The sequence below is a fragment of the Lepisosteus oculatus genome, chromosome 2 (assembly GCF_040954835.1).
Source record: "Lepisosteus oculatus isolate fLepOcu1 chromosome 2, fLepOcu1.hap2, whole genome shotgun sequence".
In the NCBI taxonomy this organism is placed as follows: Eukaryota; Metazoa; Chordata; class Actinopteri; order Semionotiformes; family Lepisosteidae; genus Lepisosteus; species Lepisosteus oculatus.
This window is the reverse complement of record NC_090697.1, coordinates 55,312,998-55,337,813: the sequence shown is the minus strand read 5'-3', so window position 1 is coordinate 55,337,813 and position 24,816 is coordinate 55,312,998. Positions and strand designations below refer to the sequence as shown.

The window sequence follows — 24,816 nt, the reverse complement described above, 5'->3', positions numbered from 1 at the left end:
ACACGTATGCAGCTTCAGGGTGGTTAGACATCAAGGAACATTAGCAGACAATAACAGAGGTAAACACTGAACTTACTGTTTAAACATATTTACATTAGCAGGGTTACCTAGTGGTCATTCTGCGGACTCACGGATCATTACCCCGGTTACAACTTCCAGCCTGCTCTGTGATGTCTGGAGTACCCGGGTGCGCCTCCTCCTCGTCACCCGGCGAGGGCGCTACAGTGCCCGCACCTGAGGCGTCCAGGAATCCTGGCAACGTTGAACAAAACCCACAGGCTGTACTCGAACTCTGTAATGGCTTGCAGCCGGGGCATCCCCACCAGACGCCTCTATCCGAACACGATAAAGTGCAAAGCAGTGTTGGTGCAGGACCACCACCCTCCCCTGCTTTCCCAACCGGGCCCCGGGCCCTGTAGCAGACCTCGCCCACCGCCCCCAGGACCTTGCCTTCCCAAGAGGGTGCCAGCTTAGGCCTGAGGCCCTTACGGTGGCGTGGGCTGTAGACCCAGACCAGGTCCCCAGGCTGGTAGGCAGACCACCTGCAGCGCCGCGGCCCTTGAGGGGCGTGGGGCAGGCACTTCAGCTTGGCAAAAACCCAACAGTGCCTCCAGGGGTATTTCTATTGGGGGCTGTGTAACTAGGACATGGACTACCTTACTAAGTGACCCGAGGCCTATGCCCTGCCCGACCAAAGCGCTCCCACAGTGGCTGATACCCTGCTGGAGGGGATGTTAGGCTTTGTTATCGGATAAAATCCCAATCTGGAATGCTAAAACTGGATTTAGGATTTTTACACAGTCTATGGTGCTAAAATGTTTTGTGGTTAGATAAGTCAAAATTGGAACTTTCTGATCTGAATGCAAGGTATTACATCTGTGCAAACCCAGCATAAATCAAAATTCAGTCACATGCACATGTACGGTCAAGCATGGTGGCAGCATTAAGTCCTAATTCTGCTTCTCATTATGTGTCCCAGTCACTAATAACACACATTCCTTTAATTATTACTCTTGCTTGGGAGTAGTTTTTGAAAAGGCAGGCTCGTCTTACTTTGTCATTCCAAGAAATGCCCTTTGTTCACATCATAGTGCTTCACCTTTCTGTCTGAATTTCTGAAAAAAGTTTATTGTACAACATTAAGGGTACATTATTCCAAATCCTGTAATTACTAGAATGTTTGGAAGATGGGAATTATTTATTAAAGGTAATTACATTATTGTCCCTGAGTGTAGTGTCTTCTTTTCAGAAGAATATACCAGCACCCTCTGATAATCTACATGAGCAATTATTTCCATATACAACTTCAGGTTAATATGGTGTGAATTTCAGTAATTGTGTCAAAAGGTAGGTTTTGTGACACCACATTGATTCTCCAGGGTACAAGTACAGCTGTAAGGAACAGTAATAATATATCCCTTACCCTGATCTCTGAAGGCAGCTTCTATAGCGAATTCTTTACAGTCTGAGGAAACATCAGTTTCTATAAAAGGCAGAAAACTTATAATTCAAACATACTGTATGTAAATTATATCTCAATGCAGCTCATTCCATAATAGATTTATTTTTTAACAATAATACTTAGTAGTTTGGCCCTAGCATCTCATCCATGTTTCTTTAAAGAAGCCAGCCTAGTTTGTTCCATACTCCTACAACCTTTTGTGTATAGTAAGTTTTTGTCGATAGTAAGATAATGATGTCTATAAAGAACACATTTGCTATAAATGCATTTTTTTTACCTAACTGAAAACATTACAAATGTTCACATAAGACGGTAAAGTGCAAAACACCCTTTTGGTCATATTATTGAAGCACCCACAATTTTACATCACTTGGGGTTAGTTTACTATCCTTTATTAGAAATGGGGTGGTTACACATCAGTTTAGTAACCACACTGTATGTGCTGAAGAGTAAAGAGTAAAAGTAACTCCCCAGAATAACTGGCATTATTATGTCTTTAATATACACTTTGCCACAAGTTAAAAAAATAAAATCTTAGTTTTATATTATTTTCAATCTATGGGGAGGAAGTAGATTCATTATTTTTATGTGGGTTCCATTCCATCCCTGGGGTGTTGTTTGTGTGGAGCTTGTATGTTCTCCCTGTGTTTGCGTGGGTTATAAAAAGTGCACATTTTATAAAATTACTATGATTTCCCTTATATATTCACAAATTTATTGCAAATCCTTTCAAGCTTAGTACAATTTGTAAGAGTTTTTTTACATAAAATTCCAATAGTGGCTGCTACAAGTCATTACACAATTAGTCTGATGAGATGCATGAAGCTTCTTTTCAATAATCGTATTCACCTCCGTTAACACATGTTTGATGACAGTAACTTATCAAGATCATTTTTTTCATTTAAGACAAGGTCTTCTGGAAAAGACATTTTGGTTTAACTTCTAGGTTTTACTTTTAGTGCTTTTACTTTAGAACATTGCTGGATTTCACAAAATGCATGGCACACTGTCAAAATGCTGGAATAAAAGCAAATAAAAAAGGAGTATGTTTCTTAATGAGAACATTAAAATAAGAAAAGTTATTTTCTCAGTAAGTGAAATTGGAAATATGTAATATGCAAATGGTACTTTGTTACATTGTAATAGGTTAATAACAAGCTAAATTATTATTTGCAATTGGACACCTTAGAGAAATATTTATTATTTACATGATTATTTGTAATTTCCTACATGTTTTTCAAAATCTAGCTTTAAATAACTGAATCAAAATTTTGCATAATCTCTTTTTCTGAAAATTAGTTCATATTTGTAAAGCGCTATGGCACAAGAGAGAGTTAATAATTTCACTTTTATTTCCATGCATTATATGCCATTTCAGGGTTCATGAAAATGAAAAGACTTAATTTGAGGTTTTGTTAGCCAATGAATGCTTTGGCAAAAATGAATTAGGCAATTTGTTTCTCCTCCATGCGGTTATTTGAAAAAATGTAAAAGGTTCTGACTGTTAGATGAATATTCCCTACAACAGGTATATATTCCAGTATAAACAGCTTGACAAGAAATACTTTTCAAAGCTGAAGAAATACCCACAGCAAGGGGAGGCTGGCAGACATAAGATTATTGTGATTTTAGAACTTTCTATAAGTGTAATTTACTCACCCTGGACACTTTCTGCCTATCAGCTCAGAGATGTCTTTTAAGGCAATTTTGTCTTTTTGTATTTTTATATGACATATATCCCTTAGCAGAACCAGAAAAGGAAATGAAATCAGCCTCACATGCTGTACAGAGATGAGTATGAAGTGAAAAGAAAAAAAAAATCAAAGTTCAATACAGCTGATGTAGCCATCTTCAAGAATTTAAGCAGAGAAAGTAACATCACCTTAACTGCTGTCATTCTTTTTTTTAAAGAAATTGCAAAAGCAATGACAGAAAATTAAACATAATAAGTTACATTTCCAACTGGCTAATGCTCACAAACTGATTCTCTTAGCAGAAACCCAGCTCCCACGACACGCGACCTGAGCAATGAAATCCCGCAATCACTGGAATTGCGCTGTGAAATTCTGTTCATGGGTTGGAAAACTGTCCTCTTACACTAGAGAGGTTGTACTATCAGGGTTGACGCGCATCATTCGTGACCCATTCCTTAGTTCCTGCAGTTGCTTGGCTGGCTTCCCCACTCCTTCTTCAAATCGCTTCTCCACCACAGGAAGGACCGTTTCGTAGAGGAAGGATGCGTTCTGAACGATAAAGGCTTTTTTCTCAGTCTCCTGCTCGCATCGCAGGCTGTAGTCCACATGCTGAACAGCAACCAGAATTATTTCCCGCAGGCTCTCCAGGAGCACCATGTGCAGCTCAGGGAAGTAGAGCTTCAGCCCTTCCTCCAGGAAGGCCATCATTTGCTTGGTAAAGGCAACGATGGTGTAGCTGAGATTTACCCAGCAGTCGTCACCAGTGTACTGCTCAAAGCTGCCCACCCCACAGTTGCGCATCTCTTCTTTCAATTTCCCTAGGGCCTCAGGGGTCATCAAGTTCATTTTGCGCCACATTTCCTCAGAGTTGCGGTGCTTCGTGGCCTCAATGATGATCTCCTTATAGCTGTGAAGGGCAGCTTTGATGTCTTTGACTAGGAGAGACTGGAGGGTGAAGGTGAGGTCCAGACCAATTTCACTTAGTTGCATGCAATGTTCCTTTGCGACCTTCACACACTCGGCAGCAGTGGAGAGGTTCTCCTTGCTATCAAAGACCTGCTTGCTGAAGGCATCCACAAACATCCTCATGGCTGAACGAGACCACACCACAAATGCGGAGTAGCACCCAGTGTTCCCAGCAAAGTCCATCTCAAACTCCTTGGCGGTCTCAAGCAGGCTGGTGAAGAAGATGTTGCAGAGCTTGTGTATGTACAGCAAGGTGGCACCCTCGATACGCAGCTGACGGATGGCTGTTTGAACGGCAGCTGCCCTGTTCTTCAGGAAGAGCTCACAGGCCTTGGTGGACTGGCCCAGACGGATCAGCTGGGAAACTGCGCGCCGTGTGGCTTTGGGGCCACCCCGCAGGGACCGGTCTGGGGAGAGCTCGAATACCAGGACCTCGGTCAGCTGCCGCACCCTCTCATCTACCTTGACCCTCAGCTCCTTGACGGCCTGGTTCACTGGTTGGTCTTTCAGGTACTCATTCAGCTTGTCCAACAGGTCTACAGCTCCTTCAAAGTCACGCTGTGCAATGCAGACATCTAGATCCTCTGGCAACTCCTGAATCCATTCTAAGCTCAAGTCCACAGTCTCCTGCAAACCCATGGCCTCTTCCTCATCAAAAGGGTTGTTTGACACTTCTTGTCGCACTGGGGAATTGGGTGTCTCCTCCTCTTTCTTGTGCCTCTCCTTCACTGCCTTATTTTTTTTGGTTTCATCCAGAATCTCCAGCCACTCTTTCTTAATCTTACTGTTCTCTGCCTGGAAGATCCTGCTATCTGGAAACATCAAGATTTTGAACATGTCTTTCATGGGGGGGTTGTCTTTCACATTGACTATAGCAAAGCTGTCCAGGTCGTACAGGGCGTTGTACTTGTACCTCACTGCACCCCGTCGGTTGGGAAGCCAAGTAGCAATGAGAAGGCAATCATTCATCAAAAAGGCATGAACCTTTTGGATTTGGGACATGTTATCAACATCATATTCCAACAAATCTCCGTTATAAACTAAATACCTTCCAGGGGTCTCCATAATGTTTTTACAGCCCTCTACTTTCTCCAGAAGTGTTGTTAGCGTTCTCTGCTTTAACTCTTCGGTTTCCTTCGGGAAGGCAGCCAGCATTTCCTTCGCAGCTTCATCTTTGTCCGTGGAGAGCAGCGTCTGAGTGATGCTCTCCATTATACTCTTCTGTTCGGTTAGAATGTGGCTGAGCTGATACATTTCGCTCTCCAAATAAGAAATTTCTTTGGCAGTCTCGATAAACTGTCTGTAATTCTTGTAGACATTCTTCTTGAGGTTTTGTGCCGTCTCATCTGCCAGATTTTGTATTTTTTGCCTGTGCTCTTGCAGGTCTCTGTCACCATCTGACTGCTGAGAGAGCTGCTTAACATAATTCTGTGGATCGAAATTTGGCGATTCCAGTTGCTTACGTAGTCTGTTTGCAGTGTCTGCCATTTCCCTTTTCACAGTATCACTAGTGAAAAAAAAACTCGTCAGGTTTATGTTTATACTGCGTGTCCGAATTATTTCACGGAAACAGCCGGAAACCTCTTACAATAACAAACTGACCAACTCCCAGTGAAATCATAGGACCTTCTTTTTTTTCTGGGTGGCCAACAATGAGGTGCTCTACAAAAAACAGAATTCAATAATTTAATAAAAATATGGTTCCTTGTGTAATAAAAAAAGAAAAATAGTTTAATAATTCAACAAAAGTGTGTTTTTTTTCTTAAAAATTCAGATAATCTCCCATTATCATATTTTTTGGAATAAATTTATCACCATGAACTCCGAGTAAGTACATAGTAGGACAATGATATACAGGAAGAAGACGAGGGAGGGTAATCGTATCCCAGCATGCAGTTCAATATAGCAGCTGTTCATTTTTTATTCAACATAGGTGGTTGGTTTTATACACTCGGGCTGTTAAGTTTGTTTTTTAAAGATAAGATGTTACACTTTTATGTGAATAGCAATGATTTTATGAAACTGCCGTCATGTCTTCATTGAAAAAACACAAGAAATAGAGATGGGGAAAACTAACTTTTTTTTCACTTTGACGATAGCTAACTAGTAATTAGCTTCAGTGAACAGTGCTAGTATTGGGATGTCAATGGACGAGGATTTCTTGCTAGCTCTTCAGTTACAGGACCAATTTGATCAAGAAGCGTCCGTCTCCATCGTTGACGACGATGACGATTACGTTCAAAATAAGAAGAGGAGAGTGGAAACCAGTGATGAGCTTGTTACTTACCCTCGGTCCTCTTTTAGACCTGAGAGACCGCTGTCCATAGTGGACGAGTCGTGGGAGATGCTGGACCCCAGCCCCGATGTCAGGGCGATGTTCCTGCAGTTCAACGACATGTTCTTCTGGGGCAGACTGGCCGGGGTGGAGGTGAAATGGAGCCCACGAATGACACTGTAAGCCACCCAACTTTTCCGTTGCTTGGGAATGACATCCAGTATACCCTGGAGATGCTCCGCTGCCACGTTTTATATTCCAACATGATGTTACTGCATTTCATAGTCGTTCCGCTAAGTACCCGTGATAAATAATGTCGAACAGATTCATACCCCACGTTTATATTTCAACATTTCAAAAACTGTAGCTAATGATAGATTTAAACTCCTTTAAAAAGAAAGTAAGACTTTTTTTAAAGAGTTTTATTAGCAGTTCGATCCATGTATGGTTTTGTGAGCTTTAAAAATCTACCGAGTATTTTTTTGCTCTTCTTATGTGCATAGATAATTAAAATACTAAAATTATCTGCTTTCTGCTTAATCCGTTTAAATTGTGTGGATGATTGGCGTTTGTAAAAGTCTGCCACATAGTTGGAAGAAGTCTTATCTGATTCTCATGTTGTGAATATAACGCTTATATAATTATATAATATTAAATATTCCTATATCTATTGTATATACAGTACTATATATTAGTATTACTATTATTGGAGTGGAGCGCACTTTAAGGCACAGTAGGACAAGTGTTAAAAATTAGGCTAGCTCTTGAATAGTCTTGAATAGTCCTGAGTACTTCTTGATATTTAGTTTTCCAGATATTTAGATTCGTAAACATTAGACTGTCATTTCAAAAGTTTTTTTTTCCCTTCTCATAAAATACCCTAGTTTTTTGGGGGAATGACGGAGTTATACAAGTTGAGGCTACTGCTATTTACTCAGATGCAGGGGTAGACATATTTGTATTTGTATGCAAGTCTGATCCATTTCAGATTTTGTGAGCTGTATGCTTTTGATAAATGAAACTGATGACACAAGTAATCAGATATGCATGTGTGTGTAAACAGGGTATTTAGAATTTATTATTTCCAGTTTTGTCTCTGCAGTTTCCTTAAATAAGGTGACAAGCTTTAAATATCCTGCAAGATCCTACCCTTCACGGAGCCTAAAATCTGAAATGGCTCTAACTGCTGTGAAGTGGGAGTGCGGGATGGTTTGAAAGGTGCTGTTTTCCTGCCACAGGTGTGCAGGTGTGTGCTCATACGAAGGGCGAGGAGGCCTGTGCTCAATCCGCCTCAGCGAACCGTTGTTGAAGCTCAGACCGCGGCGGGACCTGGTTGAGGTCAGTCCTGCCGGTCTGCTGCATCGGCTTGCGTTACCTGTGGAATTTCCAAGGCTAAACTAACAAAGCCCCACAGTCTTGTGCCCTTGTTCTTTATTTTCTGAATTTCTGAATTCTGAATTTCTGAAATCCAGTAACTTTTACTTAGAAGTGAATGAAAGGACAAGTTGAGTTTGTCGTTATTGCCAAACAAGTTAACTGAGCATCAAAAGAAACATAAGCCTTACAACTGCAACCCTTACCATCAGGTGCACTGATATTTTATTGACCAGGTTGTTAATGCTGTCTTGTGCAATTGTGTCCCATTACTCTGAAAGAGCCTAGACACACATCACTGGGCTGGTTCACTGGTCTCTGAGCCCTAGATGCCAAACTTTGTCCCAGCTCATCCAGCTGGTCTTTAATGGGGCTCACGTGAATCCAGGATGCATTCAGTTTATACTTTCTGAGCCCTCACCAGTCTGCATATACTACCACTCTAAATTTCCTATTAAATTCCTACATTCACTGTATTACACACTTAAGTGATTAAGTCAAGGCATTTGTTTGCAGTAGGTAGTAAATACGCATCTCCCTCTGAGTTTTCAATGCTGTCACATGTCTGGAAAAGTGTTCAGTGCACTGAACTTAAGAAAGTAGAAAAGGTTATTTTTTTAAAAGTTCATGACATGAGTATGACTGAATATTTGTGTTTTTTTCCAGACGCTCTTACATGAGATGATCCATGCGTTGCTTTTTGTCACTCAAAATAACCGCGATCGGGATGGACATGGACCAGAGTTCTGCAAGCATATGAACAGGATCAACAAAGCCAGCGGGACCAACATTACTGTAGGTGACTGATGGGGAAGAAAGCACTTTTTATATAAGAACAACATTAGAGTTTGTTTTTCAAAAATAAAAATCAGTTATTTAAAAGGTCCTTCAAATTATTTCAGTTTTTTGTTTTGCGTTAACACCACAGTGAGGTTTTGTTCTTAAGTCATAACGTTGATTTTTTTTCTTGAACAAGTCTTGGATTTATTTAAACCCCAGCCCCACTGAGGAGGGGAGAGAACAAAAGTAAAAACAAAAGAGAAAGAAAAGAAAGAAAAACAGGGAGCAAAAGGTACTAAGACAATCAATATGAAACATCAGATATACGAGCAGTGTCCAAAGCCAACATTGTAGCAAAAAGTACAGGGTGCTGCCAAGCTTTCTTTCTAGAAGCAAATTATCATGTAAACATCCTGACCAAACACAAGAAAAAGAAATCAGGCTCTATTACATATCATGCCATAGCCTTTTATGCTGCAGTTATCGCTGCTAAGAAAACTAATTTGTAAAGCATTAAAAGTCAAGAGCATTGAGTTATTTCATATCTCAGGAGATGGGGGATGATATTATCCCACATATAGCTCAACACAGACCTCACATATTTCCAAAATGTATTAAAATGTGTAAAATAAGTGCCCATTACCCCAGATATAGAGAGGCAGGGAAGATCTGTTGAAACTCATCTGACCTCTCTGTCTATGGTAACATAGGCCCTGTGGATAAACATGGAACTAATAAGGTGGTGTGCCAGGTTTTTGGATGATGATGATTATAATAATCCTTACAGGATTACAGAATTTCAAGTGGCTGCTCTGCTCAGAGCACTTTCCAAGTAATGGAGACTCCCCTCCACCACCTCCAATGTGTAGCCCCTACCTTGATGATGTAATGGCAGCCATAGAGCACACAGGACACTCACCACACATCAGCTATCAGTGGGCAGGAGAACAGAGTGATGAAGCCAGTTCATAGATGGAATAATATTACCCCAGATATGACATGTGGCTTAATGTTAGTTTATTCTTTTCTCTTTGCTGCAAAACTGTCATGTTATGTTTATGTGCTTTATATTTAGCTCTTAATAAATCAAAGGAATATGTATATTTACTATAAATATATAGGAATATTCTATTTTTGCCTAGTTCTGTTGTGTATTATGCAGTTATCACTTAATTTTTTATTTTAATGTTTTTGAATAAAGGAACTACATTTTCTTCATATTACTTTATTGTTGGCTGCAATAGTATATAGAGTATGACATTTAAATTTGTTTAGGTCTGCACAATGCATTTTTCAATACATAACCATTATTTTATTTTCAGTTTTTTCTGATTATTTTAATGATCTTAAGCGATGCAATCATTCAGAGTGATTGTGAAGTTCTTGAACAAATATAACACACAAGGCTATCCTGTAAAGCTTCACATTTTTATTCATAATATTCACTGCTTTTAGGATGACATTTTCAAGTGCCTAGATTTATCCATGTCAATTTCAAAAAAGAGAGGAAAGCAGGTTTTACTTGTAAAACATGAGCTTCCAAGCAAGAAGACAAACTGCAGCATTTGCCTAGTTCCAGTACTTTTGCTAAACCTTGTGAACCTTTTACTGAAAAAAACAATGAACTGGGTGATCCAATATAGTACCTTTTCAGTTATAACTGATCTTATGTTCTTTAGCAGGAAGGCAGGTAAAAACAGTTCCAGTCTCAGCTAATCCCAACAGTGGACACCTGTGCATTGGCCCATGATGAGTATGACTCCTATTCTTTTGTGCCATAATAAATGCCATTCTGACCCCAGAGCCAGCTTCACGGGATGGGAGAATGAGACAGGAGACAGACTTTAGCTTGAAATGCAGTAGGAGAACTTTAGATTTTATAACCTATTTTTGGATTTTTTCACAATATCGGCCATGCCACATGGGGGAGGGGTTGGCAGTTTGGCAAAATTGGATGATCGGCGAGTGCTGATGGATTTCCGCGGTGTCTTTCAGATCTACCACAGCTTCCATGATGAGGTGGACCTGTACCGGACACACTGGTGGCGCTGCGACGGCCCATGCCAGACCCGCCGGCCCTTCTTTGGGTACGTGAAGCGTGCGACTAATCGAGCCCCCTCTGCCCGAGACCCCTGGTGGCATCAACACCAGCAAACATGCGGGGGCACCTTCATCAAGGTCAAGGAGCCTGAAGACTATGGGAAAAAAGGCAAGAAAGCGGAGAACAACAAGAAGGGTGGGACTCAACAGAAGGACAAGTCCACCCCTACTGCTGCAGGTGATGTCTCTTTACTTACCCCCACTGCATAATGCGCTCAGAGATGTGACTTTGTATAATCTGCCTCATATAACTTGTTTTAACATAAGAATGGTTACAAAGAACAAAGTTACAAATGCCCCATCTAGTTTTCAATAGTTAATCCCTAATTGATCCAAGGATTTTATCCAGTCATTAGCGAAGGCAATTAGCATGTGGGCTTTGTCAACATCGTCGCCCACAATTTAAATGTTAAGTTAATGAAGAAAATCTGATTTATATAGATAAGTTTTTCTTATCCCAGTTGTACACAGTATTTTCCCTATCATTTACTCTCTTTTGTCTTGCTTACTTTGATGAGCTTTCATGGTTAGTGTTTCCTTCATACTGCTAAAAGGAACAGTGTCATAGATTCCCTGTTCTACAGAGCCCTGTTAATCTGCAATGAAAAGGTTGTGAAATTAAGAGGAGGTAGTTATGTCTATTGTATTTCATTGTTTGGTAGTAGCTAATTAAGAGAAATTTAGCCAGCTGTTTTGTTAAAGGTCTAATGAAATCCACTTGAAAACATGATTGAGTAGCTTATTATTAGACATCCACCACTATTCTGAGTAAAGCAGAGCTGCCTGTTATCATTTGGAATTTTTGAATTGCTTTATGTAATCTAGATGTGTCTTTCAGTTTGTCCAGACAAAATCCATTAGGTACTAGGTAGGTATTAGGTCTTTGTCAATACTTTATAAGATTTGCAATACTTGTACTACATTAAATCCCTTCTTTAACCATTTTCCATTTATTCCATTGTAATAAGTGATGATGGTTGCTAGTATGTAGTTATAGGTGTTAGATTATCATATTTCACAAATAGATTATGGTGAGAAAATAATTAAATAATTAGTTAAATAATTTTAAAATAAATTAAAATATTTTTAATAATGCTTTCTAGACAGTATTATAGTATATAATGGTTTCCTGAATAACCAATAAAAAGAAGGAGTTTAATGTATTTTAATGTTGGCTTTGAAGGCTGTGAATAGCATTGAATCAATTGGAATTGGGTTTATATTGGAATTTTAAGATTTACTCACAGACCAGCTGAAGTTTAATGTTAATTATGGACCATTATGGTTAGGAGATGGGACCTTAAAGAACAGATTCATATGGTTATTGAGAACAACAGTACACACTGGAGGGCGCTCTATGTACATTTTAGAAATGCAGTAGATGCCATATGCTTCACAATGCACATTTTTCTCCATGAAGCTTGATACAGTGATTACAGTGAAATCGGCATGCAAAGTAATTAGATTATTTTCATTATGTGACATAATAAAAGTCAAAAGCTCCCTAAGCCAGTAGCAGCTGTGTGAATTGTGAAGAGACATGGCAGACTGGCAGCAGACCTTGTAGTGCTAGTCCTTTTTTAATACCTGAAAACATTTTAAAGAAAAAGGAAGATATATAATCTTTGTATAGAATATTGCTGACTGCATGTATTGCCATCATCAATGCATGTGATATTCTCAGTGTTACATCGATTGTTACATTGCCTAATTTGCAGCCTTCCTCACATGTTTGAAAAGTAAATCAGGTTGTCAACAGCCGAGCATAAAACTACACAACCCATCTGCAGTTCCTCTTGTACAAAGCCCTGCAAAATATGGTTTGTTGATAGTGGTGCTAAAATACCATGCTGGCTAATATTTGTAAGGGAATGCTTTTAATGAAATGCATTCCAGCCTGGATGTATTCCGTTCAGTTCCTAAATCACATGTTAAATCTTTTTGGTAAAAAAAAATTTGGAGGACATTTTTTAAGAATTCTAAAAAAATATTTCAGTGAGCTCCATTTCAGATGTGTAAGTATTACTGATTTTTGCTGCAGAGAATTTGACTTGAATTAACATAACTATCCCAACAGACAACTGGATTAATCCTGAATTATTTAGCAAGAAGAGCAAGCACTTTTCTGCCCTTCTTGTCTGACCATGCACATAACAGTATAGAAAATGAATACAAATTTCAAATACAAATACAAAAATTATCCAATATCCAACAGCACAACATTTTACTTTCTCTTTTATTCATTATAGGCCACTCTGGATCGCTGGACATACGAACTCTAATTCCATTCAGTGGAAAAGGCTTTGTTCTTGGACACAGCTCCCAGGCAACATCCTCTCAAGAAGTCCCCAGAGATGGGAGACCCTCATCTGAGCACAAGAGCACTCCCAGCCTCCTCGGGTCCCCACCAGGCAACAGGAAGGCTGAAGACGCTGGTGCGCTTGAATGGCCAGGATTGAGCAGTTCCTTGAAAAACAGCAGCACTGGCAGTGGGGACCCTAAATCTGGAGGAAACCAAAGTGTCCCTCCAAAAGGAAATCCAACAGGGAAAAGATCTGTTGGCAACAGTAAAGCTTTTGTTAACATTAATGGGTCTCCCATCAGAATTTTAAAGGCCAATGGTCAGTTACAAAAGCCATTAAGTAATTCCAGAGACTTTTTTGGTGCTAAGCAGAGGCTTGTTAACGATCTCTTCCAAGCAAAAGGAGCAAAATCTCTAGAAGGACCTGGGGTGAGCAAAGGTGGTACCATTTCCTCCAAAGCACAAAGTGAAGTCAGGGGCCAATCTAAGTTAATGAAAAATGAAAGGTCCCCCACAGATGAATCCCATTCGAAAGGTTTCAAAGCATCTGAGAAGAGGGGAGGTGTAAGTGCCACTGAAGTCCAGAAATCAGACACCTCAGAAATCCCAGGCTGCTCAAGAGATGTAAAGCCAAGTCCTTTTGAGCCTCTTCATTCAAAGTACTTTAAATCGCCGGGAAAGTCAAAGACGGACGTCCCAAATGCTAGGAAGAGACTTCGGGATGAGGGCAGCTCAGCACACATTTTTGATTTCTTCCAGAGGACAACAACAGAGTGGAGCAAACCACAGACTCAAGCTGAGAGCACTGTGACTACCACTCCTTCACCTGTGGTGAACATCCCTCCCAGCTCTGCCAATTGTATGGTCAGCTGCCCTGTGTGCCACACAAAGGTGCCGGAGTCCACAATCAATGAGCATTTAGATACCTGCCTCAAGTGAGGCCTAGCGGTTATCTGTGGTCCAGAAGCAAGTCTGTTAAAGTATAAGCTTAAACAGAAGAAATGTGCTTCTTCTACCTTAGATTAGTCTTAACAGCCTATGTGGTTTGGATGAATAGAGTATCATATTTATAACTGGCTAATAAGTGAACACTCCTAGTCTTGAGGGCTATACTGTTGCATGGTTTCTTAATTATTCCTAGAACAGCAAGTGCTCACATTGGTTCATGTAAACAATATTAACATGCAGCTCAGGGGTAATGAAAAATCTGAAAGTCCTGCTGTGCCTTTGAAATGCTTTTTGTGGCATAGACAGAGTAAACTGTGTAAGTCTTAGTGAGATCATGTAAAAAGCGTTGTAGGGCATACGGAAAAGCAAAGGTAATATTTACCCTGGAAAATGTCTGTGACAGGCCATCTTGGAATACTGCAGTTTACGGCTTTGCCAGCTTTAATTTCACTTGCTGAACCATTTTAGCACTTTAGATATGGATCTGTCAAATCAATCCAAGTATTTTAATATGTGGAAGAGTAGTATTAAAAATGCATTTTAAATATTTATTTCTATTTGCAAAAATGACCAGGAAACAAAAAAAGGCTTTACATTTTAGAAGTGCAATTGTATTTATATGTATTTGGAGCACAGACTCAGGTTTCACATTTACAACATTTACCTCGAGGTGTACTAGAAATATATTCTTATTTGAGTGAATGTTTTAAAACAAAAGCCTATTACATTGTTCATACCCTGGACAGAATCTTGCAGTGTACAATGCAGGCTCCAGTCTGTAGTGGACCTAATGTTTGAAGTCACCCCTAAATCGGATGATTATAATAGGTGCACAATCTCTGTCCTTAAGGGAAATAACATAGAATGTTTTCAAGGTCTCTTTTAATCACTGACAGCTGAAGACCCTTGCATAGCTTTAAATTAGCCCAGTTAAGCTGATTAATTCAATTAGGTCAGTAAGAGCAGAGGTAGAACAAAAAATCACAGATACTGCAGCCCTCCAGGACTGGAGGTGAGCACTTGTAATGAGTGACTGAAACCACTTTCTCTTCTTTAATTGATACAGCTTATAACTAAACCATGATAAAACTAAATTAAAATATCTTTTTGTTGAATTCATGCACATTATTTCTATGAGTAACATTCTCTAGTTGGCCAAGTATACAAAATAGACAAAGGAAATACTGGCAAAATTAACTACAACATTGCATTAAAGGGGTGGTTTATTAAAATGAAAATAATTTTTTGGAACAATTACTAGTCACAGCTATTCAGTAAATATGAATTTTTAGACTAAAGCATTTTGGATCAGTAATACTTAAAGATTCAGTAGCAACTTCAAATACTAGGTGTGCTTCTGTCTGGAGTACTGTGCAAGTGTGCAGAATTCTGGTTTGAATATATCTAAAATTCTTATTTTTTTATTTAATATATAATTATTTTCCTAGTGCTGTAGATGAGAGTGTGTACTTTTAACATGTATTTCTTAATATTTCTCATCCACATACAGAAACCTTCTCCATTTCTAACACAGTGCTATATGAAGTGTGATTCATTTAGTGAACTATGATTATGTAGGAATTGGAAAATGAATCATTACTTCTGTGTTGAAGTTCTGTGGGTCTGGCTAATGTCAGGCTTGTTCTGATGTGGTCCACTGCGATGACCACTACAACTTCTGTTACAGCTCTTTGAAACAGACAGGACTCCATCACTCAGTTTTGTTACAATTGTCTCTGTAATTATTTAAAGGAAAAAAAGCTGGATCAGTATAGCAATTAAAGAGCTTGTTGTAAGTACTGCGATGGAATTCATGGAATGAAAGGGCATAATGTGCACCTTTTAATGCTAAGTCAGGTATTCAGTAGAATAAACCAATTACAAAATTTACTTCAAAGAAAGTGGAGACTTAGGCTAACACAGTTGATTCATCGTATTGATAAAAATGAGATAAACAATGAGATACCCTAAAGCCTTAAAGATTGCAAAACATACTCCACATCATCAGTGTTGCTGCTTCTCGGAGTGAGAAGTACTGTACCTGCACAGTTCCTTTTGCAGACTTGTATTACATTTCAAAAGAGTTGTACTACTTTGTGTTGTATGTGAGATGCTCATATTTTGAAAGGATCATAAAAGAAGAGTTTGATTTTAATAAGGAAGAGTTTACTTTTACAGGATTTTTATCATTAAGATGAGGTAGTGTTGGCAGTAGAGCTGCCCTTTCTCTCCCCATGTTCTAACAGACTGTTAGAACAGTGACTTTTTTCCTCTTATTCTGGCAGCGTGTTTACTGTGTGTCTGATTCTTTTTAGGTCAGCACTTCAATGATTTGGCTATTTAAATTGAGGAAGAGCTGTTTATTCAAAATAGAGATAAAAATAGTAGACAGGATTATTTTCAATCAAACAATTCTGTTCCTCATTATTGGCTTAAAACAATGAAAATGTGTTAATCACAATCAAGAATTATTATTAAGTAATTAAATCAAAACACCTCATTTCCATTTACTGTTTTTGTGACTTGTTGACAAGTTCTTTATTTTGAGATTTTATATTTTTCACTTGTGCCAGTTTTTACAAGATGTTTGTAGACAATTATTGGATTATTGGATTTTAAAATATAATCCAGGTAATTACTAGAATTTGACTTGCAAGTGAATATTATACACCATTTTTAGCCAAAAGTGTTTTAGCCAAGAATTTCAATTCTGTTTCTGAACAAAGATTACTTCTAGATTTTTACCATATGCTTTACAGGATATGTTAAAAAGATCCCGTGATAAAAACCTCTGACATTGAGAAGGCAGTCCGTACCACTGGTGGGAGCATTTCGAAAACTTTGCCATTGAAATGCTGCTGTGTTTTTGAGTTGTTAATTGTTAGCATTGGTCCATGGTTTAAGAGTATTTTGCTGTTTTTTGTTTCTTTTTCCATGTGATTGTGAATTGTTCATAAATTAATAAATTAGAATCATATTAAAAATTCCAGAGTTGTATTTTTCTGAATAGTCTCCCGGATGTCTTCTGGATCCCAAGTCCAGAACTAGCAGAATTGGGAATATCCTCAGAGTATACCTGGCTGTTTATTTGATGGATGAAATCACAGTTTACCATACATTTATCAAGCATGACCATATTCTTTCATGTTAAACACACCGCGAGTGATGGAAGAATCTAGTCCAGCCCTTTTGTAAGGGAAGCCACAGTTCTGACAGTGTTGCTAGTAGTCTTCTGCTGCTTGTGTCACTGTAGTTCCTGAGGATATGTCATGGGTTCGAATTGTGATATTACCTTGTACATTGGAGGTTATATTTCTAGTTCCTGCTTAGTCTTTTCTGTTTAATACTAAAAAGAGACCAATCTTTTAAGCTGTTTAGGTAATTTTCTTAAGTTCTGGAATGTTATGGCAGTTCTTTGAACTGATTCCAAAGCAGCAATATCTTTTTGTTATAACCTGGTGACCACAGCTGTGCACATTATTCTAAATGCTGTCTTATTAATGCATTATTTTACCATAGTATCCCCTGAATGTCTATGCTATTATTTATATATCGAAATACTTGGCATTATTTTATATATTTCTCACATTTACTGAAGGATGAAAACAATGTGAATATGAAACTCAAAAATGCAGTATGAAGGCCTTTTCATTGCTATCATCTATTTCATTCACTGTTTTCCATCTTGGACTGAAGTTTGTTCTTGCTACCTGCTTCTATTATGACATTACTGTATGTGTTATTTGTCAGTGTTTCCAAGTAATGAATAGGTTATTGATGAGATTATCAACCTTGTTAAAAAACTAGACCATGGGGCCAGTCTCCTGTGCTGGTGAGATAAATGGTTTCTGGTTTACCTTCCACCTGACTACTTAATTACCAATTGAATTCATAATTTGCTTAAGATAGCTAAAGCGTTTATTTGTTCTAATGAAGTTGGAGATTTACAGATACTGAAAACACTTGATGGACTCCAATATTCAGTCCATCGAGCCATTTAGTGGATAGAAGCTAATTGATCACAGGATCTCAACCTTGAAGGATCTTCAATCTTATTGAAAGAAGGCAGGGTATCGGCTTCTGTGACATCATTTTGTAGTGATGCTTTCATGTGTCTTGGTTTATTTTTAACAGTCTGACCCAAGCAGTACAATTACCCTTACTAAGGAGAATTTTAAAGATTTAAAAATTTTCTGCTCTGGCCAGGTTCTCAAAACGTACAGCTGATCTCTTTTTATATTCATAGATTCCTTGTGTAATTGGAGGAGGAGTCTTTGAAAGAGAAGTTACGCCTTTTTATTATTTGTATTAGTAATGTTCCAAGTTCAGTCTCTTCAAGCTAAACGTAGTGGATCCTATCAATTTTCAGCTACATCCATTTCAAAAGAAATTTGATTAGCTTTTTTAGCAGTTTGCAGCATTTATATCTGTGACAGTATATTCCAGAAAAGTAATGAATGGAGTTATTCCAAATGTACATTTATAATGAAATTCAGAACCAATCCCTTTTATCTGATTATATTAAGATACACTTTGCATTGTGATATTAGGTATTCTGGAAATGCTTACTACCCAGTTACATTCCTATCTAATTTTCTCTTACATTGTTGTTCCATGATTGGGACATTTTTGTTGTAATGCCAATCCAATTAAAGCTTAAAGAAGACTTCAAGTATTCTAGAATACTTGAAATGATAAAGACTAAACGATTACATTGTAAGAAGGAATTTAATAATCTAGTTAGCGACCAAGTAGAGCAACAAGCCTGTAGGTTTTTTTTTAATTAACCACCACAAACAACGCAACAGTCTCCTGCAGATGTTTCTTTAAGTATAATATTGTACATAGGCCTAAACCCGAGCACCATTAAATCTGTTACCGTTATCCTAAATAGAAAGCTGGTTTCCCAAACAGAGAGGATGTTTGTGAACATTCAAACAGCCTTTCCTGTCACTCAGGGCGACGCCCGCTGACTGCAGAGCCTGAGAGCGAGTTAAAGGGACAGGAAGTCGACTGCAGGAGATTAGTTGATGACGTTTTGGGATACGGAGCTCAAGTAAGGGTGTTTAGCGAGCGCTGTGCTTTCCAGAGATACTCTCTTTTCCCGGATGCAGAAATCTAATACGGGATGTAACATTTACCGGTGTATGTAGAACTTGGGTCGTTGCGGTTGCTATTCAGAAGGGCCAAGTATGAACGGTAAGTCAGCCAACGGCACCGCGGGTGGGGGCGTCCTGCCGGCCTGCATTGAAGGGCTACCGCCGCTCCCGAAGAGCCTGAGCGGCTTGCTCAACTCGAGCGGAGGGTCGTGGAGGGAGATGGAGAGGATGTACGCGAAGAAGACAATGATCCAAGACGACCTGAGCCGCGGGCGCAGCAATACGGACAGTCTAGCGGCCAATAAACCAGCCAACCTGGATGCAGCCCTGGCACTTCTCAGGAAAGAAATGGTAAGGCACGTTTCTGACCATCGAATTTCTGAAGGGGGTCACTGTACCTTTCGTCCTTTCGTCTAAAAACGGTACCTGTGCAGTATTTCGGTTTTAAAATCCCAGAAAAAATAGACCATTGTTGAGTGAAAACATGAAGTGAAAAGAAATCAACAGCTGTGCCTCAGGATCATCAGATTACTGTAATCGTTTAATCCTCGCTGTTGTTGAAAACCCGCATTGTGTAGTTATTAATCTTGCTCAGCGCTACAATTGTGCCATTATCTGGGCGAATGTATTTCTGGAGAATTTCGACAAAGGGATTGTTCAGTCATGTGACACAATATTTGGTCAGTACGCAAGGTCTATGGCCCTGCTTCCAAAAACTTTCTGCGTTTATAAAGCAGGCACTGTTTTAAAAAGGGGACTTCTTATTTTTACCTGTGTAAATAAATCGATAAATGTTTTCTGGTTTGTTTATACGAAATGTTCTTTATTTTAAAATGCATAGGTGTGCCTTTTCCTGTACATAGAGGTTAAGAATTGTTTTGACCAAGCTGGATATACTGAACAAAGTAAACAAAAGTCTTATTTATTTAGAGACCAAAGCACTAGGTTTTCAGTGTTGACTTAAATAACTGAAGCGATCAGTTTTACTCCCCTCATTTTCTAAAAAAGTTACTTGCAAACTAAACAGATGTTATCGGCCGTCGTAGAAGAGTCAGCATATTGTTTTTGTATAGTTTTAGAATTAAAAGGCATAAAGGGTTTAAAAACAGTGTGATTCCACTTTTTAAAGCGAGATTTTTAACTAAGCGTTACGTATCCTTTTACTTTTAAAAACTAGGTTATTGTGTTATTCCTTGCCAAAGTATGCATAGTCTTTTAGTCTTGCAGAAAGCCTAGGAATACGACACAACATGCCTGTTCATATCCAGAGGGCGTACTTTTTCAGCCGAAGGCATTTTGTAAGATTTTGTGAGGAAAACCTTTGTAGCAAATGTCTCTGGAGGATGTGGACGAAGTCTACATGGGGCCGCCTAAAATCGCTAAGAAGCGAAAAGTCACCTTTCACAGTTTAGTTAAAACTTAATCACGAAACTGCTGTAAACCTGTTAAAGATATAAACCAGTTTTTAATCTCTAGCAAATTAAACATTTGGGAAATGTATTTTAGGTATACAACCTACTCGATTCTCCATGGTTGGTCTTGCTATCTAAAAAGAGTAAAGGTATTAAAGTTCATAGCACACAAAAATGTAATTGGTACTGTACAAAGCTAAACAGAGCAATAAGCCGTTTTGCCTTAGATGTTCTTAAAAATGTGGTGTTATTTTTTCAGATATGGTCCTGTGCCCAATTTCTGATACCTTATGATTTCCAGTGCCCTTTCTGATTTGAAAAGCTTTCTTTTCTCTTTTTTATCCAACTTGCCAATTTTCCCTTTCTGTTCCATGAAGATTTACTGGCATTTACAGCAAGTTTACTGAGCCAAATGCCAAAAGGCCAGGCCTCCTACCATGAGGGTATTGTTATTCTCCAGGTTCCATGGGGGTGACCTCACCTTCTGTAACGGGCTTATTGCCGAATGTGAACACATGGTGATAAGGGGGTGTGTGCCTGAAACGTTGTAGAACTGATGTGATCAGGTGATTGCTCTGCTTAGCGTGGTGTCTGCAGACTAGAATCTCCACCATGGAAATTTGCAGTTTAAGCAAGGCAGGGACCCACCTTTTGTTTATTGTTGCTTGCTGATCACATGAAAGAAAGCACGGAACAGAAATGTTGGTAAAACTGGAAGCAACTGAGGTCTCCGACCTGGACGTGTCTTGAGAATCTGGAAACTGTGTCGATTCCAGGTTGTAAACAGAGAACATCAGTGACACGTATCAACATCACTCTTTTCTTTCTTTTTTTTAAAGGTGGGTTTACGCCAGCAGGACATGTCTTTGCTCTGCCAGTTGTGGTCTCTTCATGAGTCGATTCAGGAGTACAAAGGCAGTTGCCAGGATCTGACGGCAGCATCCAATGTGGATGGGTCATACGGCATGGAGAATGGCTACTCTGATGATGATGACGATTTTGACCAGGACTCCAGCATTAGCCCCTCTGAGCTTCCAATTATAGATGAGCCTGCTCCCAAAAATGGAACTAGCAAGGACAAGTGGATACATGACTCTTTCCATATCACCATTTAGAAGAGTGGAGAACACCACTCTCTGAATGTTTCATTAACGCACGGCAAATTGCTCTTTTTCTAGTGGCAATACCCTTTTCTATAACAAGATTGCCGAGTGTTTGGTTATGCTGGCTTGTAGTTTTTTTTCTTCAACATACTTTTATATATATTTTATTAAACTACTATTTATTATATAAAAATGGTCAGAAGGCAATTCTGACGCATTGCATAAAGTCGGTGTGTTTCTTTTTTTAAATTTAACAGACAAATGTTTTTAAGGTAAACTTATTCTGGAAATTTGACATAAATGCTGAAAATTGCATTGTTTTTCTCCCACTTGTTTAGAGAAAAATCCAAGTATAAAACCTACTGGATAGCCAAGAATTGTCTTTCTGGTTCAGTACAGTTAGACTCGGATCATATTTGTGGTGCTATAGTTTTCATACTAAACTCTGGATATTTTATACACTGAACTAAGCAATTTCGTTGTATAAAAAGTCTTAACACAGTGATTTATAGTTTTTGGTGTACAAGGCGCCGGCCAACTTCAGCTTTCCCAGAAGCAAGGAGTTTAGAATTTCACTGTGAAAGGCGGAAAGCGGTCAGATATTCAGGAGGAGGTCGAACCCTAACCTTGCCAACTCTGTTCTCCTATGTCGAAATATTATACATCCCTCCTTCCAAGCCAGCATCACCCTTGCAGCATGGCTAGTAAACTGAAGGGGTTTTCCAGCATCTTTGTCCTTAGGAGCAGGCTGTTTCTTCATCTAGTTATGTTAAACTGATAAAAGCAAACAAATTCAAATTGTGCCTCAATTTAAAACTTATCTTAATTAGTGTTTGAACATGCAACTGAATTTGCAGCATGCACAGAAACAGGGTGAATTTGAGTGAGAGAAGAGTGATGTCACTGAAACATGGAGAAAAGGGGTTCCGTAACCAAATATGGTACTTTGTTTGCTAAAGTAGTCCTGAGAGTCAACAAGTAGCTGACCTGAGAGAAGTAGTCCTAACCCTTTGCTTGTGGTTTACAGATTGTTTAACCACGTTATGAACTCAACATGCAATGACTGTGAACTGGTCCACATCACCTCATTATTACTATGCTTGTATTTGAGGTGTGCATCAAGACTAATGGTATATTTAGATAACATGTACATTTACAGCAGGTCTGCACTGAAAACACAAGTAATGTAAGAAATATTATTCATAATACAATTTAAAACATGTTGAAATCTATCCCGACAAACTTATATTTGAAAAACTACAAACAAAAACTGGGCCTTACCTAGTGGTGTGGTGAATAGGTACAATACCTTATGTTAAAGAGGATACAGGACCCCCTGTGCTAGTTATCTATTAATGCAAATTACTGTTGCTATCTGCTGTGCTACACATATTCCCAAAATATCATATCCATTAATCATATTTAAAAAAATTGTATTCAGATTCCCAGGGTACAGAAAAAGTCATATAGGTGAAACCATATCGGCAAAAATCATAGACCTAAGGATTACTGTGTGTTTTTGGTGCACCTTATGAGTGGTGTGTCTTTATGGTGCTAACACTACATGGCTTCTGTACTCTGTTGATACCAACTTTCCATGTTTTTCCACCCCAAGCAGTGGGGTGGAGCTTGAGTGAATTGCCTACTTGGAGTTAATGGAGGGAGGGGAGACTTGTTAGATAATAGTCTGGCACCATAGGCGTTACATAATTATTGTGTAAAACAGTTCTGTTTTGGAAGCCTCTGCATGTCCTTTGTTTTTATGTAAAAAGATAAAAGATACGTTACAAAGGTATATCTGTCATGTTTTTTAATCAAACATTTTCCCCATCTATACAACATTTTTCTGTAAAGCAGTGGTGTGGCTTGTAACCTTTTGTTTACCAATCAAATGTACAATTTTTATTTCACGGTATTACGACATAAAAAATGTTGTTACCACATATCTTCTTGAATTTGTGTTTCCTGAAAACAATGAAGCTCATTCTTATGTCTTAAATTACTGCTTTTATGTAATCTTTTAAATTTTAGTGATAAAATTCCTGCAGAATGTGATCCATTGATGATAAAATGCTTCTGTTATCCAACTGGCAAAAAGTTATTGTTCCTCCCAAAAAATATCAGTAGTGCTTTTTTGCATGCCAAAATAAATGGCAGTATTACTTTTGCCTTGTGTCTAACCTGAGAGCTACAGCTTGCTTCAACGATATCTGATGAGTTCAGTGTTCTCATCTGACTTTGTAAGTGTGATACAGATGTATCATTTAAACAGTGTTGACTGTAGATTGAACTGGAAGCCAACTTGCACCCTAAGTTGGAGATAGAGATTTAGGTTGCAAGAACTTGGGGTGAAATTTAAATTCTGTTCAAGTTATTCTCTGAAATGAACTTGTCACTGAGTCAAGAAATGTATTTCCTTGGATTACCATGTGCATTTTTCCAGTAAGTGACCATGCAGCTGTACTGTAATGTTGTTAAGAAGGATTTAACAAAGCTGAATTTTTATATGCTTTCAACTGTTTTTTTTAAACTCAGCTATGCAAGTAAGTGATCAATTAAAGATAGAACTGGCACATTAAAGAGTAATCCAATATAAAACTCTGTTAAACTAATGCTTGTCTTTGTTCAATGCTTTAAACATATTTCAAATAAAATCTGCAGTAAGCTTTCCTCTTGGTTCAAATCTTGATCAGACAATTGACATCCAGGAGGATATGCCTCACAGGCTTATATTTTATAAAGAACATCAGTAATTGCGTACAGAGGTGACTAAACATGGGTGCTGACATAATTAGCAAGGTGTTGCATGAGTCAAAGGTAACTGGATTAAAATACATTTTGGAGACGTTTAGCTGGTCCACCCTAAATATTTCTCTACTCAGTTCTGTAAGCTGTGTTTTCTCCTAGCATCAGGTGCACAATGGAGATGGTTCTGTAGGAACACTGTATCTGCTCTTAAATAGCTTTTCAAAAGCTGTAAGTAAATAGAATTATGGAGGTGCCATTGAGACAGTATGCAATGCGTATTGAAATAATTTTTTTCATTTTAGTTTGAGAATTTTAGAGCACAAAATAATGAGCAAAATTACACCATATAATGGAATCCTTAGAAAGTTGTCCTGTTTTTTTCAGCACCTTCCACAAGTCATCCATCCATGTTTTAACTGTTTTTTCCAATTCAATGTCGCAGGGGAGCCAGAACCTATCCCGGCAAGCAACTGGCACAACGCAGAGTGTAACTTGGATGGAATGCCAGTCCTTTGCAGGGCAAACAAACACAAATATAGACATGTAAACACAC

General features: G+C 38.6%; 3 protein-coding genes across 3 annotated transcripts; 2 read left to right on the top strand and 1 right to left on the bottom strand.

Annotated features, from left to right (window-relative positions):
- Positions 1 to 1,150: 1,150 nt before the first annotated feature.
- Positions 1,151 to 5,753, bottom strand: exoc8 (exocyst complex component 8). The gene has a single exon (XM_006625661.3). It carries the CDS (start codon positions 5,608 to 5,610, stop codon positions 3,556 to 3,558), a length of 2,055 nt encoding a protein of 684 aa, XP_006625724.2. The 5' UTR covers positions 5,611 to 5,753; the 3' UTR covers positions 1,151 to 3,555.
- Positions 5,754 to 6,016: 263 nt separating this feature from the next.
- sprtn (SprT-like N-terminal domain) lies at positions 6,017 to 16,888 on the top strand. The gene is made up of 5 exons (XM_015346596.2): positions 6,017 to 6,576; positions 7,636 to 7,735; positions 8,438 to 8,566; positions 10,547 to 10,829; positions 12,901 to 16,888. The coding sequence occupies exons 1-5, from the start codon at positions 6,263 to 6,265 to the stop codon at positions 13,890 to 13,892; spliced, it is 1,818 nt and encodes a 605-aa protein (XP_015202082.2). The 5' UTR covers positions 6,017 to 6,262; the 3' UTR covers positions 13,893 to 16,888.
- Positions 16,889 to 18,880: 1,992 nt separating this feature from the next.
- Positions 18,881 to 24,184, top strand: fam89a (family with sequence similarity 89 member A). Its single transcript, XM_006625660.3, has 2 exons — positions 18,881 to 19,351; positions 21,252 to 24,184. Exons 1-2 carry the CDS (start codon positions 19,094 to 19,096, stop codon positions 21,525 to 21,527), a joined length of 534 nt encoding a protein of 177 aa, XP_006625723.1. The 5' UTR covers positions 18,881 to 19,093; the 3' UTR covers positions 21,528 to 24,184.
- The last annotated feature ends 632 nt before the right edge of the window (positions 24,185 to 24,816 follow it).